This window comes from Macaca nemestrina, chromosome 9, assembly GCF_043159975.1.
Source record: "Macaca nemestrina isolate mMacNem1 chromosome 9, mMacNem.hap1, whole genome shotgun sequence".
Taxonomy (NCBI): domain Eukaryota; kingdom Metazoa; phylum Chordata; class Mammalia; order Primates; family Cercopithecidae; genus Macaca; species Macaca nemestrina.
Window position 1 is genome coordinate 33714620 of NC_092133.1, and position 16069 is coordinate 33730688.

At 42.9% G+C, this 16069-nt stretch overlaps 1 protein-coding gene across 1 annotated transcript in view; it reads left to right on the plus strand.

The window, feature by feature from the left end:
• Nucleotides 1–16069, plus strand: part of LOC105478495 (carboxypeptidase N subunit 1) — a 41214-nt gene that overhangs the window by 19133 nt on the left and 6012 nt on the right. Inside the window, exons 5-8 of the mRNA XM_071069307.1 lie at nucleotides 347–458; nucleotides 6634–6773; nucleotides 9485–9584; nucleotides 15371–15489. Coding sequence (XP_070925408.1) covers nucleotides 347–458; nucleotides 6634–6773; nucleotides 9485–9584; nucleotides 15371–15489 — 471 coding nt within the window. The remainder of the gene's footprint in view (nucleotides 1–346; nucleotides 459–6633; nucleotides 6774–9484; nucleotides 9585–15370; nucleotides 15490–16069) is intronic.

Consider the following 16069-nt stretch of genomic DNA (forward strand, 5'->3'; position numbering starts at 1 on the left):
ATCATCTAGTGCGACTCCTGACTGCACAAGAGAAAACTCAGCCCCGAGATAGTGACAAAATCAGAATACAGATCTCCTAACTCTAGTCTACCACACATATACTCTCTTAGACACACAGTCACATTCACACACATGCATTCACACATACTCACCTACATACACACACTCATACACACACACATACACACGCTGTCTCTATCCCTGATCCTATTTTCTTTCACTAAAGCAAATAATCCACTGTTTATGTACCCAGCAGGGCTTCTTGGCTTCACCCTAGTTGTGAGTAGGAGCATTGCCATTTGAGTTGGGAATCATCAAGGTCGTTTTCCGCCTGCTTTTCCTCTAGCTGGCCAAGGTCTACTCCTATGCACATGGATGGATGTACCAAGGTTGGAACTGTGGAGATTACTTTCCAGATGGCATCACCAATGGGGCTTCCTGGTATTCTCTCAGCAAGGGTAAGGGGAGTCCTGGGAACTGCTCAAGCTGAAGTGGAATAGTGCTCATTTCTCCTTCTAAATTCCCAGTTTTCCCAGGGAAACAATGGGAATAGCATGGAGTTTTGCACTCAGGTTGAGATCTGGAAAATGGGGAAGTCTCAGGTTGACATTTAGTCATCATCTTGTGATTCTTTAAAACTAAGGTGGGGATGGCTGGGCACAGTGGCTCACGCCTGTTATTCCAGCACTTTGGGAGGCCGAGGCAGGTGGATCACGAGGTCAGATCGAGACCATCCTGGCTAACACGGTGAAACCCTGTCTCTACTGAAAATACAAAAGAATTAGCCGGGTGTGGTGGCGGGCGCTTATAGTCCCAGCTACTCAGGAGGCTGAATCAGGAGAATGGCATGAACCCAGGAGGCAGAGTTTGCAGTGACCCGAGATTGTGTCACTGCACTCCAGCCTGGTCGACAGAGTGAGACTCCGAGACTCCGTCTCAAAAGACAAAAACAAAAACAAAAAAACTAAGGTAGGGCCACCTTTTGGTCCTGTAAAACTGGTGGTTTATACAGTAGATTAGGGCATATAGTCACTTGTGGGATCTGAGAGTAGATTGGGTTGAAACCTGGCTTGCCAATTTACTAGTCATGTGGCTCTGGGATAATTACTTATTCTCTCTGTGCTTTCATTTCCTCATCTGTAATTAAGAATAATAAGGCCAGGCATGGTGACTCATGCCTATAATCCCAGCACCTTGGGAGGCCAAGAAGGGAGAATCTCTTGAGGCCAGTAGTTTGAGACCAGCCTAAGCATCATAGCAAGACCTCATCCCCCTACCAAAAAAAAAAAAAAAAAAAAAAAAGCCAGGCAGAGTGGTGCACACGTGTAGTCCCAGCTAATGGGGAGGCTGAGGTGGGACGATCACCTGAGCCCAGGAGGTCAAGGCTGCAGTGCATTGAGCCAAGACTGCACCACTGTACTCCAGCCTGGACAACAGAGTGAGACTCAAAAAAAAAAAAAAAAAAAAAAAAGAAAGTGAATACTTGCCTCATAATTTTAATATAAGTATTAAATAAAATAATACACTTAAGGCATTTAGAAATGCCTGGCTTATAAATGTTGTAATTGTATTTTAAAAAGTAGCACAGATGTATGCCTCACATAGCAACAGATGAGCAGAGGATCTGACCTGGGCACAACCAGTTCCCCTGAGATACGCTCCCTGGACCCTGACTGCCTGGCCCCAGCAAGCAGGGGTTTGCCATGGACACTGGCTATTGATAATGTAGGCTTCAAGAGCAGAAACCTCCACAAGAGACTTCTGTCCCTATCCCCTGGGCCTTCCCCGTGACCAGGGGTCAAGATAGAACCTTTGTTTATGAGCCTTCACTGGATTGAAGGATAGAGAAGAGTCTGGAGCAAGAAGCTGGGTTCTTTTAGGAATCATTCTCTAGCATCTGTCTTTCCCCATCCCCTCAAATCTGACCTGGCCATGGCCCAGGCAGCAGATTGGTGAGAGCTGAGTTAGTGGCTGGTCCTGTGCAGAGTAGAAGAGGTGCAAAACTGAGGAGTTGCCATTTACTGGGAGGGTAGACTGGGGACGAAAACTTGCTTGAATACAAGGCACTGCTGGGCGCAATGGCTCATACCCGTAATCCTAGCACTTTGAGAGGCTGAGGTGGTAGGATGGCTTAAGGTGGGAGTTCGAGGCTACAGTGAGCTATAATCATGATGCTGCACTCCAGCCTGGGCAGCAGAGCAAGACCCTGTCTCTGAAAAATAAATAAATACACACATACATAATTTTACATTTTTTTAAAGTTACTTTCTTTAGTTTGCATTAGGAAAGCAAAATATTTTTTGCCCTCCAAATTGAAAATAACCAATATACTTTTTCAAATTATGCTTGTTCTTTTTTTCTCTCTCTCCTCCCTCTCCCTCTCCATCCTCTGAGACAGCAAGGCCCATGCCTCCACTGAGAATCATTGCCCTAAATTAAGCTGGTACAATTCCAAGGTCATTACATTTATCAAATTGATTCTTCCAACAGTGTGGTCTCTTGATTAGCATATCAGCATGAGCTGGGAACTTATTAGAAATGTACATTTCTAATAAGTTGCACCCCACCTCATACCTACTGAATCAGAAACTCTGGGGGTGAAGCCCAGCAAGCTGTATTTAGCCAGAAGGCTCAGCCTTCTAGGTGATTCTAATGCATGGAGAGAACCAATTTACTTATTTATTTTACTCAAGCATTTTTAAATTTTTATGGATACATGCGAAGTGTATATATTTATGGGGTATATGTGATATTTTAATACAGGCATACAGTGTGTAATAATTACATCAGAGTAAATGAGATGTCCATCCCCTCAAGCATTCATTTCTTTGTGTTACCAACATTCTAATTGTACTCCCTCAGTTATTCAAAAGGTACAGCAAATTACTGCTAATGGTAGTCACCCTTTTGTGCTATCATTCATTCTTTCTATTTTTTGTATCTATTAACCATCCCCATTCTCCCTACCCCCACCATCCTTCCCAGCCTCCGGTAACCATCCTTCCTCTCTATTTTCATGAGTTCAATTATTTAAATGTTTAGCTCCCACGAATGAGAAAGAACGTGCAAAATCTGTTTTTCTGTGCCTGGCTTCATCACTGTTTTTGCAAATGACAGGATCTTATTTTTTTTAATGACTGAATAGTACTCTATCGTGTAACCCTGCCACATTTTCTTTCTCCATTCATCTGCCAATGGACACTTAGCTTGCTTCCAAATCTTGGCTATTGTGAATAGTGCTGCAGCAAACATGGGAGTGCAGTTAACTCTTCAATATACTGATTTCCTTTGTTTTGGGTTTATACTCAGCAGTGGGATTGCTGAATCAACTGGTAGTTCTGTTTTTAGTTTTTTAAGGAACTTCTATACTGTTTGGAGAGAGCCAATTTAATAGGCTATAGTTATTATTCTTCAACTTTCCCCATTCTTTCTGTAACAGCTTGCTTGTACTCATCAGCTTAAAAAGTAAGTGATAATTTTTTTCATCTTTATGTATTTATTTATTTATTTATTTTGAGATGGAGTCTTTCTGTCACCCAGGCTGGAGTGCAGTGGCTCCATCTCGGCTCATTGCAACCTCTGCCTCCCGGTTCAAACAATTCTCCTGCCTCAGCCTCCCGAGTAGCTGGGGCTACAGGGAACCACCACCACACCTGGCTAATTTTTGTCTTTTTAGTAGAGACGGGGCTTCACCACGTTGGTCTGGCTGTTCTCAAACTCCTGACCTCAAGTGATCTGCCCGCCTCAGCCTCCCAAAGTGCTGGGATTACAGGCATCCCGCTTCATTTTTATTGTGGTAAAATATACATAACATAAAATTTACCATTGTAATAATTTTTAAGCATCTGATTCTGTATTATTAGGTACATTTGTAATGTTGTACAGTCACCACCAGCACTCATCTCCAGAACTCTTTTCGGCTTATAAAAGTGAAACTCTATATCCGTTAAACAATAACTACCTTTCCCCTTACCCAGCCCCTGGCAACCACCATTCTACTTTTTGTCTTTATGATTTTGACTGCTCTAAGTAGCTCATATCAGTGGGATCATGCAATATTTGTCTTTTTGTGAATGCCTTATTTCACTTACCATCATGTCCTCAAAGTTCATCCGTGTTATGGTGTTCGTCAGAATTTCCTTACTTTGAAGGCTGAACAATATTCCATTGTATGTTTATACCACATTTTGTTTCTCGTTTATCCACCGATGGACACTTGGGTTGCTTTCACATTTTAGCTATTGTGAATAATGGTGCTACAAACATGGATGTGCACATCTCTCTTTGAGACCCTGATTTCTGTTCTTTTGGATATATAAACCCAGAAGTGGAATTGTTGGACATAAGGTAGTTCTATTTTTAATGTTTTTGAGGAACTGCCATACTGTTTTCTGTAGAAAACACCACCCGTGCACAGGAGTTTCAGTTTCTCCACATCTTCACCAACTCTTACTTTTTTTTTTTTTTTTGATAGTAGCCATCCTAATAAGTGCAAAGTAGTATCTCATGGTAGTTTGATTTGCATTTCTCTAATGATTAGTGATATTGAGCATCTTTTCATGTGCTTATTGGCCATTTGTATACCTTCTTTGGAGAAATATCTATTCAAATCCTTTGCCCACTTAAAAAATCAAGTTGTTTGGGGTTTTTTTTTTTGTTGTTATTGTTATGTTTTAGGAGTTCTCTATGTATTCTGAATATTAATATCTTATCAGATATATGAATCACAAATATTTTTCCCATTCCATGGTGGCCTTTTTACTCTGTTTACATTGTATTTGTTTGTTTGTTTGATTCTGTCATCACCTGTTTTGTCCTAGAGATACTGTCTTTTGATGAACAAAATGTTTCCATTTTCATGAAGTCTAATCTGTGATTTTTTTTTTCTTTTGTTGCCTGTATCTTTGATTTCATATCCAGGAAATCATTGCCAAATTCAATGTCATGAAGCTTTTGCCCTGTGTATTCTTCTAAGAGTTTTATAGTTTTAGGTCTTACGTTTAGGTCACCAATCCATCTTGAGTTCATTTTTGTATATGGTGTTAGATAAGGCTCCAACTTCATTCTTTTGCATTTGGATATCCAATTTCTCCAGCATCATTTGTTGACATGACTGTCCTTTCCCCATTGAATGGTCTTGGCATTCTGGTCAAAAATCCTTTGACAATATATGTGAGGGTTTCTGGGCTGTCTTCAATTCCATTAATCTATATACCTGCTTTTATACCAGTACCACATTGTTTTGATTACTGTAGCTTTGTAGTAAGTTTCAAAATCAGAAATTGTGAGTCTCTAGCTTTGTTCTTCTTTTTCAAGATTATTTTTACTCTTCTGGGTTGCTTAAAATTCCATATGAATTTTAGGATGGGTTTTCTATTTTTGCAACAAACATCATTTGGATTTTGATAGGGATTGCATTGAATCTGTAGATCACTTTGGGTAGTATAGACATTTTTAAGTGAGTAATTTTTAACCCAAATGAAATTATAATGAAAATAACCATCCTAATAATGAGAAACATATTAAAAAGTAATTGATTCAATTGAATAATGTAGAAGATCGGAACAAGCAAGTTTTTTTTTTTTTTTTTTTGAGACGGAGTCTCGCTGTGTCGCCCAGGCTGGAGTGCAGTGGCTGGATCTCAGCTCACTGCAAGCTCTGCCTCCCGGGTTTTTACGCCATTCTCCTGCCTCAGCCTCCCGAGTAGCTGGGACTACAGGCGCCCACCACCTCGGCCGGCTAGTTTTTTGTATTTTTTAGTAGAGACGGGGTTTCACCGTGTTAGCCAGGATGGTCTCGAACTCCTGACCTCGTGATCCGCCCGTCTCGGCCTCCCAAAGTGCTGGGATTACAGGCTTGAGCCACCGCGCCCGGCGCAAGTATTTTTTGAAGAAGAAGAAAATGTAGCTGTCTTCTGCTTTTTCAGGAGTCTGTTTTTCTGGGATGGGTATTTTCAGATTAATATTGTATTCTTAGATAGGAGAAGGGATGTGAAAGCAAAATATTAATCTCATTCCTGACCTCCCAGGTCTGAAGAACATTGTAGTTCAAGGAGAAAATCTGTTCTCTTAAAAACAGTCCATGTGCATAGTCAATAGTAAGGCACAGCTAATAAGCAGACTTTGGAAATGATAAAAGGGACAAGAAGTGAAATTCAGTCATGAAATGGAAAAAAACATAAAGGATGAAGATGACAAAAGGGACATTTAAGAAGAGAGGAAACTGCAGAGAGAGATGCATGTGAACTGGAAATTTGGGAAAAATTTTATGGAGGAAAGAAAGAAATAGAGGTCAAGAGGTAGAATAGAAGTTGATGAAGAAAAGAAAAAAAAGGTAATGAAGGGGGTGCTGGATATTTCCAACACAAAGAAATGATAAATGTTTGGGAGGATGGATATTCTAATTAGCCTGATCTAATCACTGTACAGTTTATTGAAACGTCACTATGCGTGTCCCATGAATATGTACATATTATTAGGTGATGTACATGAATATGCACACATTATTATGTGCCAATGAAATAAATAAAATTAAAAGAGAATTCAGAAAATTTTAAAAAGAGAGAGAGAGATGAGATGGGGCATTGAATGGGAACCTGGTTATGGGAATCTGCCACTGCTCTCTTTCCTTTAGGAATGCAAGACTTTAATTATCTCCATACCAACTGCTTTGAGATCACGCTGGAACTGAGTTGTGACAAGTTTCCCCCACAAGAGGAGTTACAGCGGGAGTGGCTGGGTAATCGGGAAGCCCTAATCCAGTTCCTGGAACAGGTAAAACCTCATTTGTTAACTCTCATGTTTGCAAAAAGAGAAGTGCTTCTCAGTGGCAGACAAGGTGTTTCACAGGTTCAGGTCTGACTTTTGCTCTGACTCAGTCCAATAGATCTGGGCTGCTTCTTCCAATGAGATTTATTCATTCAACATTATTGAGCAGCTGAACACAGTGGTTCGCACCTGTAATCCCAGCAGTGTGGGAAGCCAAGATGGGAGGATCACTTGAGCTCAGAAGTTTGAGACCAGCCGGGGCAACATAGCTAGACCCCATGTCTACTAAAAAAAAAAAAAAAAATTAGCCAAGCATGGTGGCATGCTTCTGTAGACCCGGCTTCACAGGAGGATGAGGTGGGAGGATCGCTTGTCTTGTGCCGGGAGGTCAAGGTTGCAGTGAGCTGTGATCATGCCATTGTACTCCAGCCTGGGCAGCAGAGCAAGATCCTTCTCAAAAAAATTATCAAGCACAACTATTTGTCAGAAACTGTACTATACGCTGTGAATTATGAATAAATAAGCAAATATCCCTGCCCATATGGAACTTACCTTCTAGTGAGGAGAGACAGGCAGTAAACAATAAGTTGTATAACATGTTAAAAAAGAAATGCTATGAAGAAAGTCTTTCAGGGGAAGTGATATTTAAACAAAAATTTCAAGGAGGTGAGGGAGAGAAACATGCAGATATCTAGGGGATAAAAGGGTTCCTTGAAATGGACACAACTGCAAATACAAAACCCACAAAAAGAATATGAAAAGTGCTTGGCATCACTAATCATTACAGAAATGCAAACTAAAACTACAGTGAGATTCCACCTCAAATTGGTTAGGATGGCTGCTATCAAAAAAACAGAAATTCACAAATGTTTGCAAGGATGTGGAGAAATTGGAACCCTTGTCCACCATCAATGGGAATGTAAAGTGGTATAGTCATTATAAAAAACAGCTAATGGCAATTCCTCAAGCAATCAGAATTCCTATGTGCTCCAGCAATGCTACTTTTGGGTATATATTCAAAAGAACAGAAATAAGGGCCTCAAAGAGATATTTGCACACCCATATTCATAACAGCATTATTTACAATAGCCAAAAAGTGAGAGCAACCCAGTGTTCATTGGTGGATGACTGTATAAATGAATGTGGTATATTCCAGTGGAATATTATACAGCCTTAAAAAGGAAGGAAATTGTCATCAGGTGTGGTGGCTTATGCCTGTAATCCCAGCACTTTGGGAGGCTGAGGTGGGCAGATCGCCTGAGTTTGGGAGTTTGAGACCAGCCTGACCAACATGGAGAAACCCTGTCTTTACTAAAAATACAAAATTAGCCAGGCATGGTGGCACATGCCTGTAATCCCAGCTACTCGAGAGGATGAGGCAGGAGAATCGCTTGAACCCAGGAGGTGGAGGTCGCAGTGAGCCGAGATGGCGCCATTGCACTCCAGCCTGGGCAATGAGAGCGAAACTCCATCTCAAAAAAAAGGAAGGAAATTCTGACACATGCTACAACATGGATGAATCTCGGGGACATTATGCCAAGTGAAATTAGCCACCCATAAAAAGACAAACACTGTATTATTCCACATATATGAGGTACTTAGAGTAGTCAAAATTATAGAGATGGAAAGTATTGATAGAATGGTGGTTGCCAGGGGCTGGGGGAGGGGGTAATGGAGAATCATTGTTTAATGGATATAGAGTTTCAATTTTTTAAGATAAAAAGAGTTATGCAGATGGATGGTAGTGATGGTTGCACAACATTACAAATGTTTTTTTATTTTTTATTATTTATTTATTTATTTATTTATTTATTTATTTTTATTTTTTTTTTTTTTTGAGACAAAGTCTCGCTCTGTCACCCAGGCTGGAGTACAGTGGCCGGATCTCAGCTCACTGCAAGCTCCGCCTCCTGGGTTCATGCCATTCTCCTGCCTCAGCCTCCCAAGTAGCTGGGACTACAGGTGCCCGCCACCTCGCCCGGCAAGTTTTTTGTATTTTTTAGTAGAGACGGGGTTTCACCATGTTAGCCAGGATGGTCTCGATCTCCTGACCTCGTGATCTGCCCGTCTCGGCCTCCCAAAGTGCTGGGATTACAGGCTTGAGCCACCGCGCCCGGCCTTTTTTTTTTTTTAGACAGAGTCTCGCTCTGTCACCCAGACTGGAGTGCAGTGGTGCGATCTAAGCCCACTGCAACCTCCACCTCCTGGGTTAAAGCAGTTCTCCTGTCCTCAGCCTAGCTAAATGTATTTAATAACACTGAACTATACACTTAAAATGGTAAATTTTATTTTATCACAGTCTGTCATAGTAAATAAAAAAAATTTAAAAAAAAGAAAAAGAAAAGAAAGCCAGGACACCAGTGTGGCTGGACTGATCTCAGAAGTAAGGGAGAGAAAAGGTGGTTGGAGATGGGATCAGAGAGCTAACAGGTAGCTTGACAGACGGACCATCACAAGAACTTTAGCTTTTGCTCAGAGTGAGTTAGGTTTTGAGTAGGATAGTGACATGATTTGAGTTAGGCTTTAACAGGATCACTCTGACCACTCTAATTGTGAAGAGATTAATTGGGGCAGGGAGAGAGGCAAAGAGACCAGTTAAGGGACTATTACCATCATCTTTGTGAAGATAAAATGCAAAAACATACGAGAAAGGGCTTTGAGACTCTAAAACACCGTACAAATGTTTTATGATCATAACTATATACTTGTTCCTGCAGGTTCACCAGGGCATCAAGGGAATGGTGCATGATGAGAATTATAATAATCTCGCCAATGCTGTCATTTCTGTCAGTGGGATTAACCATGATGTCACTTCAGGTATGTGGTCACTGCTTAGGGGGAGGAAGGAAGCGTTCACTCCCGCATCTTCTTCAGCATAATCAACGGGCCAGTTTGTAAGCCAGTGAAACTAGCAGGGGCGTCAAGGATGCTGGGAGTGGGGGTGGGGGGATGGAGGAAAGAAGGGCAATGAAAATGGAGACAGTAAATTAAGAGGCTGAATCAAACAACCAAGATGTTTTAATGGAAAATCTTTTGCTTCTGATGCAAGCAATCCCTGAGAGGCCAGGACCAGGAAAGACTGATGTAAATGTAACTTCTCCTCAGCATTCAGGAGTGGCTACCACATACAATTTTGTTAGGGGTATTTTCTGGGCTTACTGTTAATAGCTCACATACTGGTGTGAAATTGGGTAGAAAGAGGACTGTAAAACGGATAGTTATCCTTGTGGCTGACTTGGCATTTCTCCACACCTCCAATGGAAAAGTTAGCAAGATTCTTTCCATCATAGGCTTACTGTGGGGCAAGATTGATGGTGGAGACGGATCTTAGAGCTACCTGGAACCTCCTAGAAGAGCACAGAATTATGTCACAGCAGAATGGTGTTGTAAGCTGACTCAGCCCAGCTTGATCATGCATTTGTAGGATTTTTTGTTTTATTTTGCTTTTAATGCATAACAGTAGCTACCAACACTTATGGTTACAGGTAGATGAGATTTGCCTAACTCCCCACCTTTTTTTCTTTTTTTGAAAAGGAGTCTCATTCTGCCATCCAGGCTGGAGGGCAGTGGTGTGATCTCACTGCAACCTCTGCCTCCTGAGCTCAAGCCATCCTCCTACCTCAGCCTCCAAAATGGCTGGGACTACAAGCATGCAACACCATGCCTGACTAATTTTTTGTGTTTTTTGTAGAGATGGGGTTTTACCATGTTGCCCAGGCTGGTTTCGAGCTCCTGGGCTCAAAAGCCTCCCAAAGTACTGGGGTTACAGGTGTGAGCCACTACACCCAGCCCTCCGCACAACCTTAATACTAGCAAGTCTCACCTGAATTTTACTACACTAACATTTATTACCTAGCAGCCATTTCACAGTTCCTACAATCTGTTTAAGCTGGATGAACTCTCAGCTTTCTGTTCTTTAAAGTGATCTCAATGCATCTTACATGAAAAGTTCATTCAAGGCAAAAGTATTGTCTAAAGGCAGAATCCTGTAGCCTCACAGTGAAGTATCAGACAACCAGAGTCTGGACACAGGACTGTTTAGGAATCCAAACTCAGGAATCATCCTTTTTATTTGTTTTTTCTTTTTCCGTTTTTTACAGAAATGTTTCTGAATCGTAGGAATCATTCTTATAAGCACAGCCTTCTTCAGGGCTTGCTAGATTCTTTCAAGCAAAGTGATGGGGTCTCACTATGTTGCCCAAGCTGGTCTCAAACTCAAGCAATTCTTCTGCCTCAGCCTCCCAAATAGCTGGATTACAGGGTCTCACTCTATTGCCTGGGCTGCAGTGCAGTGGTGCAATCAGAGCTCACTGCAGCCTTGACCTTCCAGGCTCCCAAGTAGCTGGAACTACAAATGCATGCCACCATGCTCAGCTAATTTTTTTGTTTTTTTTTTTTTTTACAGAGACAGAGTTTTGCCCTGTTGTCCAGGCTGGTCTCAAATTCCTGAGCTCAAGTGATCTGCCTGCCTCAGCCTTCCAAAGTGCTGGGATTCCAGAAGGGCACACCTGGCTTTTGCTAGATTCTTATGCTCTGTCCAAGCAAGTGTGGGAATGTCTCTAAAACAGGCTAGCCAATCAACATATATTGCTGGGCACAGTGGCTCACGCCTGTAATCCCAACACTTTGGGAGGCCCAGGTGAGAGGAACACTTGAGGTGAGGAGTTCAAGACCAGCCTGGCCAACATGGTGAAACCCCTGTCTCTACTAAAACTACAAAAATTAGCTGTGTGTGGCCAGGTGCGGTGGCTCACGCCTGTAATCCCAGCACTTTGGGAGGCCGAGGCGGGCGGATTGCCTGAGCTCAGGAGTTTACAACAAGCCTAGGCAACACAGTGAAACCCCATCTCTACTAAAATACAAAAAATTAGCCACGCATAGTGGCATGTGCCTGTAGTCCCAGCTACTTGGGAGGCTGAGGCAGGAGAATCACTTGAACCCAGGAGGTGGAGGTTGCAGTTAGCCGAGATTGTGCCACTGGACTCCAGCCTGGGCAGAGTGAGACTCTATTTCAAAACAACAACAAAAACAAAACATATTAAACACCACTGATTTTTCCAATAAGTGCCACTTTTACCTGCCATTGTGTTAATTAACAAATTATTAGGCTGGGCACAGTGGCTCATGCCTGTAATCCCAACACTTTGGGAGGCCAAGGCGGGTGGATCACCTAAGGTCAGGAGTTCAAGACCAGCCTGGCCAACGTGGTGAAACCCCGTCACCACTAAAAATACAAAAAATTAGCCGGGCATGGTGGTAGGCAACCGTAGTCCCACATACGCAGGAGGCTGAGGCAGGAGAATCACTTGAACCCAGGAGGTGGAGGTTGCAGTGAGCCAAGATTGAGCCACTGTACTCTAGCCTGGATGACAGAGCAAGACTCCATCTCAAAAAAAAAAAAAAAAAAAATTAATCATTTCACCAGTGAAAAAACCCATTGTAAACATTCATTATGTTACTTAGCAAAGCATCTAGTGTTGAGGAGAGAGAAAGCTAGCTGAAGCCCTCATAGGAGCTGCATCTGGAATGAGGCCTTTCTGATACGACACTCGCTCACCACTTCAGGATGCAAGTCCCCAATTAAGAAAATGACAATCCCTGGGGTGTCATTTCAACTATCCAACATGTGTACTTTGCTGAAGTATTTTAAAGTAAATTCCAGGCATTTAATAGGGGGCAGAAAAAGACTTCCTTATTATTGTTTGTCTCAATGTTTATCGTATTTGTTATTTCAAATATGCATTGCTATATACTTAAAAAAATGAATTTTAAAGTCACTGTCATAATTGAATCTAAAGGAATGGAAAGTCATTAGCCAAAATGCTCTTTCCTTGTTATGGAAAAACAGGTTTCTTTTGAATTTTATTTTTTCCCTTGCCATACTTTTGAAGGTGATAAAAGAAATTTTTTTGTTTTTTGAGACAGTCTTGCTCTGTCACCCAGGCTGGAACACAGTGATACGAGCCACTGCAACCAGCCCAATAAAAGCAATGTTAAAAATAGGATTCTCACTGGGCACAATGGCACATGCCTGTAATCCCAGCACTTTGGGAGGCTGAGCTGGGAGGTTTGCTTGAGGTCAAGAGTTCAAGACCATGCTGGTCAACATAGCAAGACCACATCTCTACAAAAAATAAAAGTAATAAAATTAACCAGGCACAGTGGTGTGTGCCTATAGTCCTAGCTATTCAAAAGACTGAAGCAGGAAAATTGCTTGAGTCCGGGAGTTCAAGGTTGCAGCGAGCTATGATAGCACCACCGCACTCTAGCCTGGGCAACAGAGTGAGACCTTATCTCAAAAAAAGAGATAGGACTCTCAAAATTGTATCTTTAGTGGTCATGTAGTCCAGCCTTCCCATTGAATATAAGATTACACCCATACAACACCACCAGCAGCTTTTTATCCAACCCAGGGCCACCATGTTCAGTGGTGCAGATTTTGCACTGTACATCTGCATAGCCTTTCCAGGCTTCTGATCTAGTCCGTGCTTGTGTGCTCACAATTTCACAAAGCAGTCCATTCCTTTTTATGTAGCTCTGTTTCTCTCAACAGGTTTGTTTCTTTTATTTATTTATTTGAGACAGAATCTTGCTCTGTCACCGAGGCTTGAGTGCAATGGCGTGATCTCAGCTCACTGCAGCCTCCACCTCCCACCTTTCAGCAATTATCCTGCCTCAGCATCCCAACTAGCTGGGACTACAGGCATGTGCCACCACGTCTGGCTAATTTTTGTATTTTTAGTAGAGACGGGGGTTTCACCATGTTGGCCAGGCTGGTCTCAAACTCCTGACCTCAGGTGATCCACCCACCTGGGCCTCCCAAAGCGCTGGGATTACAGGCATGAGCCACCACACCTGACCTCAACAGGTTTTATTTCTGTCTAGCAAAATCTGCCTCCCTGCAACTTAAACCCATACTTCCCATTCTTTTTTTTTTTTTTTTTTTGAGACGGAGTCTCGCTCTGTCGCCCAGGCTGGAGTGCAGTGGCGCGATCTCGGCTCACTGCAAGCTCCGCCTCCCGGGTTCACGCCATTCTCCTGCCTCAGCCTCCCGAGTAGCTGGGACTACAGGCGCCCACAACCGCGCCCGGCTAATTTTTTGTATTTTTAGTAGAGACGGGGTTTCACCGTGGTCTCGATCTCCTGACCTTGTGATCCGCCCGCCTCGGCCTCCCAAAGTGCTGGGATTACAGGCGTGAGCCACCGCGCCCGGCCCATACTTCCCATTCTTATTTCTTTAGATAGACATCATTTCTTCACAGTGGCCTTTCAAATATCAAAACTGTGGGCTCATGGAGTTTCTTTATTAGGCAAAACATTCACAGACCTTTCACCCTTTCCTCTCTCCTAGTGATCCTTTACTGGAGGTGAGTTTGTATTAAACTATAGGGTCTGGAATTACATTTAACACGTTCAGTATAGAGCACAGTAAAACTCCTGCTTCCTAGGAGCTGAGGCCATACTCCTATTAAGATAGCCCACAAATGATTTAAATCTTCGCTAGTTTCATGCTATTAAGAAAAGCCAGGCTAGGTGCGGTGGCTCATGCCTGTAATCACAGCACTTTGGGAGGCTGAGGCGGAAGGATCACTTGAGCCCAGGAGTTTGAGACCAACTTGGGCAACATAGTGAGAACCAGACTTTGTTTATTCATTTTAAAAAAGAAAAGATGGCTGGGCTCAGTGGCTCATGCCTGTAATCCCAGCACATTGGGAGGCCAAGGCTGGTCAATCACCTGAGGCCAGGAGTTCGAGAGCCGCCTGGCCAACATGGTGAAACCCCGTCTCTACTAAAAATATAAAAATTAGCTGGGTGTGGTGGTGCATGCCTGTAATCCCAGCTACTTGGGAGGCTGAGGCAGGAGAATGGCTTGAACCCGGGAGGTGGAGGTTGCAGTGAGCTGAGATCACACCACTGCATTCCAGCCTGGGCAACAGAGTGACAGAATGAGACTCCATCTCAAAAAAAAAAAAAAAAAGCCAATGGGCTGTGGCTCACACCTGTGATCCCAGCACTGGGAGGCTGAGACGGGCAGATCACCTGAGGTCAGGAGTTCGATATTAGCCTGGCCAACAGGGTGAAACCCCGTCTCTACTAAAAACACAAAAATTGGCTGAGCATGGTGGCACGCGCCTGTAATCCCAGCTACTTGGGAGGCTAAGACAGGAGAACTGCTTGAACCTGAGAGGCAGAGGTTGCAGTGAGCTCACATCATGCCACTACACTCCAGCCTGGGTGACAGAGCGAGACACCGTCTCAAAAAAAAGAAAAGCTAACTATCCAGACCAGGTCCAAATAAGGTAAACACGAAGCTGTAACCAATCTGGCTGTTTCTGTACCTCACTTCTGGTTTTTTTTGTATTTTACTTTCCTTTTTCTATTCTTAAAGTCTCTCCAACTGTGCAGAGATTACTCTCTGAATTTGCTGTGATTCTGAGGGCCCAATTTGCAAATTGCTTTTTCCTTCATCAATTAAACTTTGTTAAATTTAATAATAATAATTTAAAAAAAAAAGCCACCAAGCTTGTAGTCAGTTAAAAACCCCAGCTTATTTGGGACAGGTTTTTAATCAGCGGACTGAGTTATATCCTTGTGACTTTCAGGTGACCATGGTGATTACTTCCGGCTGCTGCTTCCAGGTACCTACACTGTTAGTGCCATAGCACCTGGGTTTGACCCAGAGACAGTGACTGTGACCGTGGGTCCTGCGGAACCAACATTGGTGAGTTAGGCTGAGCTTGATGGTGCACTATAAAGATCACTTATACAGTCTATTTTGGAGGACAGTGTCCCGCTCTGTCACCCAGGCTGGAGTGCAGTGGTACCATCGTGGTTCACTGCAGCCTCAATCTCCCAGGCTGAAGCAGTCGTGCCGTCTCAGCCTCCCAAGTAGCTGGGAGTGAGTTTAAGTGCATACCACCACGCCCGCCTACTTTTTCTACTTTTTGTAGAAAAAGGATTTCATCATGTTACCCAGGCTGGTCTTGAACTCCAGGGCTCAAGTGATGCGCCTGCCTCAGCCTCCCAAAGTGCTGAGATTACAGGCATGAGCCACCGCCCTTGGCCCTTACAAAATCTTCAGTGATTGTACAGCTGTCATCTTTGCCCAGCTTTCTTTTACGGTTTTTAAAAAATTAATTGCTCGCACATCCTAATTTTTGTTGTGTCACTCTCCTATTATATCCTTCCTCACTTCCTTTTGGCTTTTCCTCTTCTGTCTCACATAGCATAGAGATTCAAAGCACTGCCTAGTTCTAAATTCAGCTCATTTGCCCACAGACCTTGGACAAATTACCTAATCT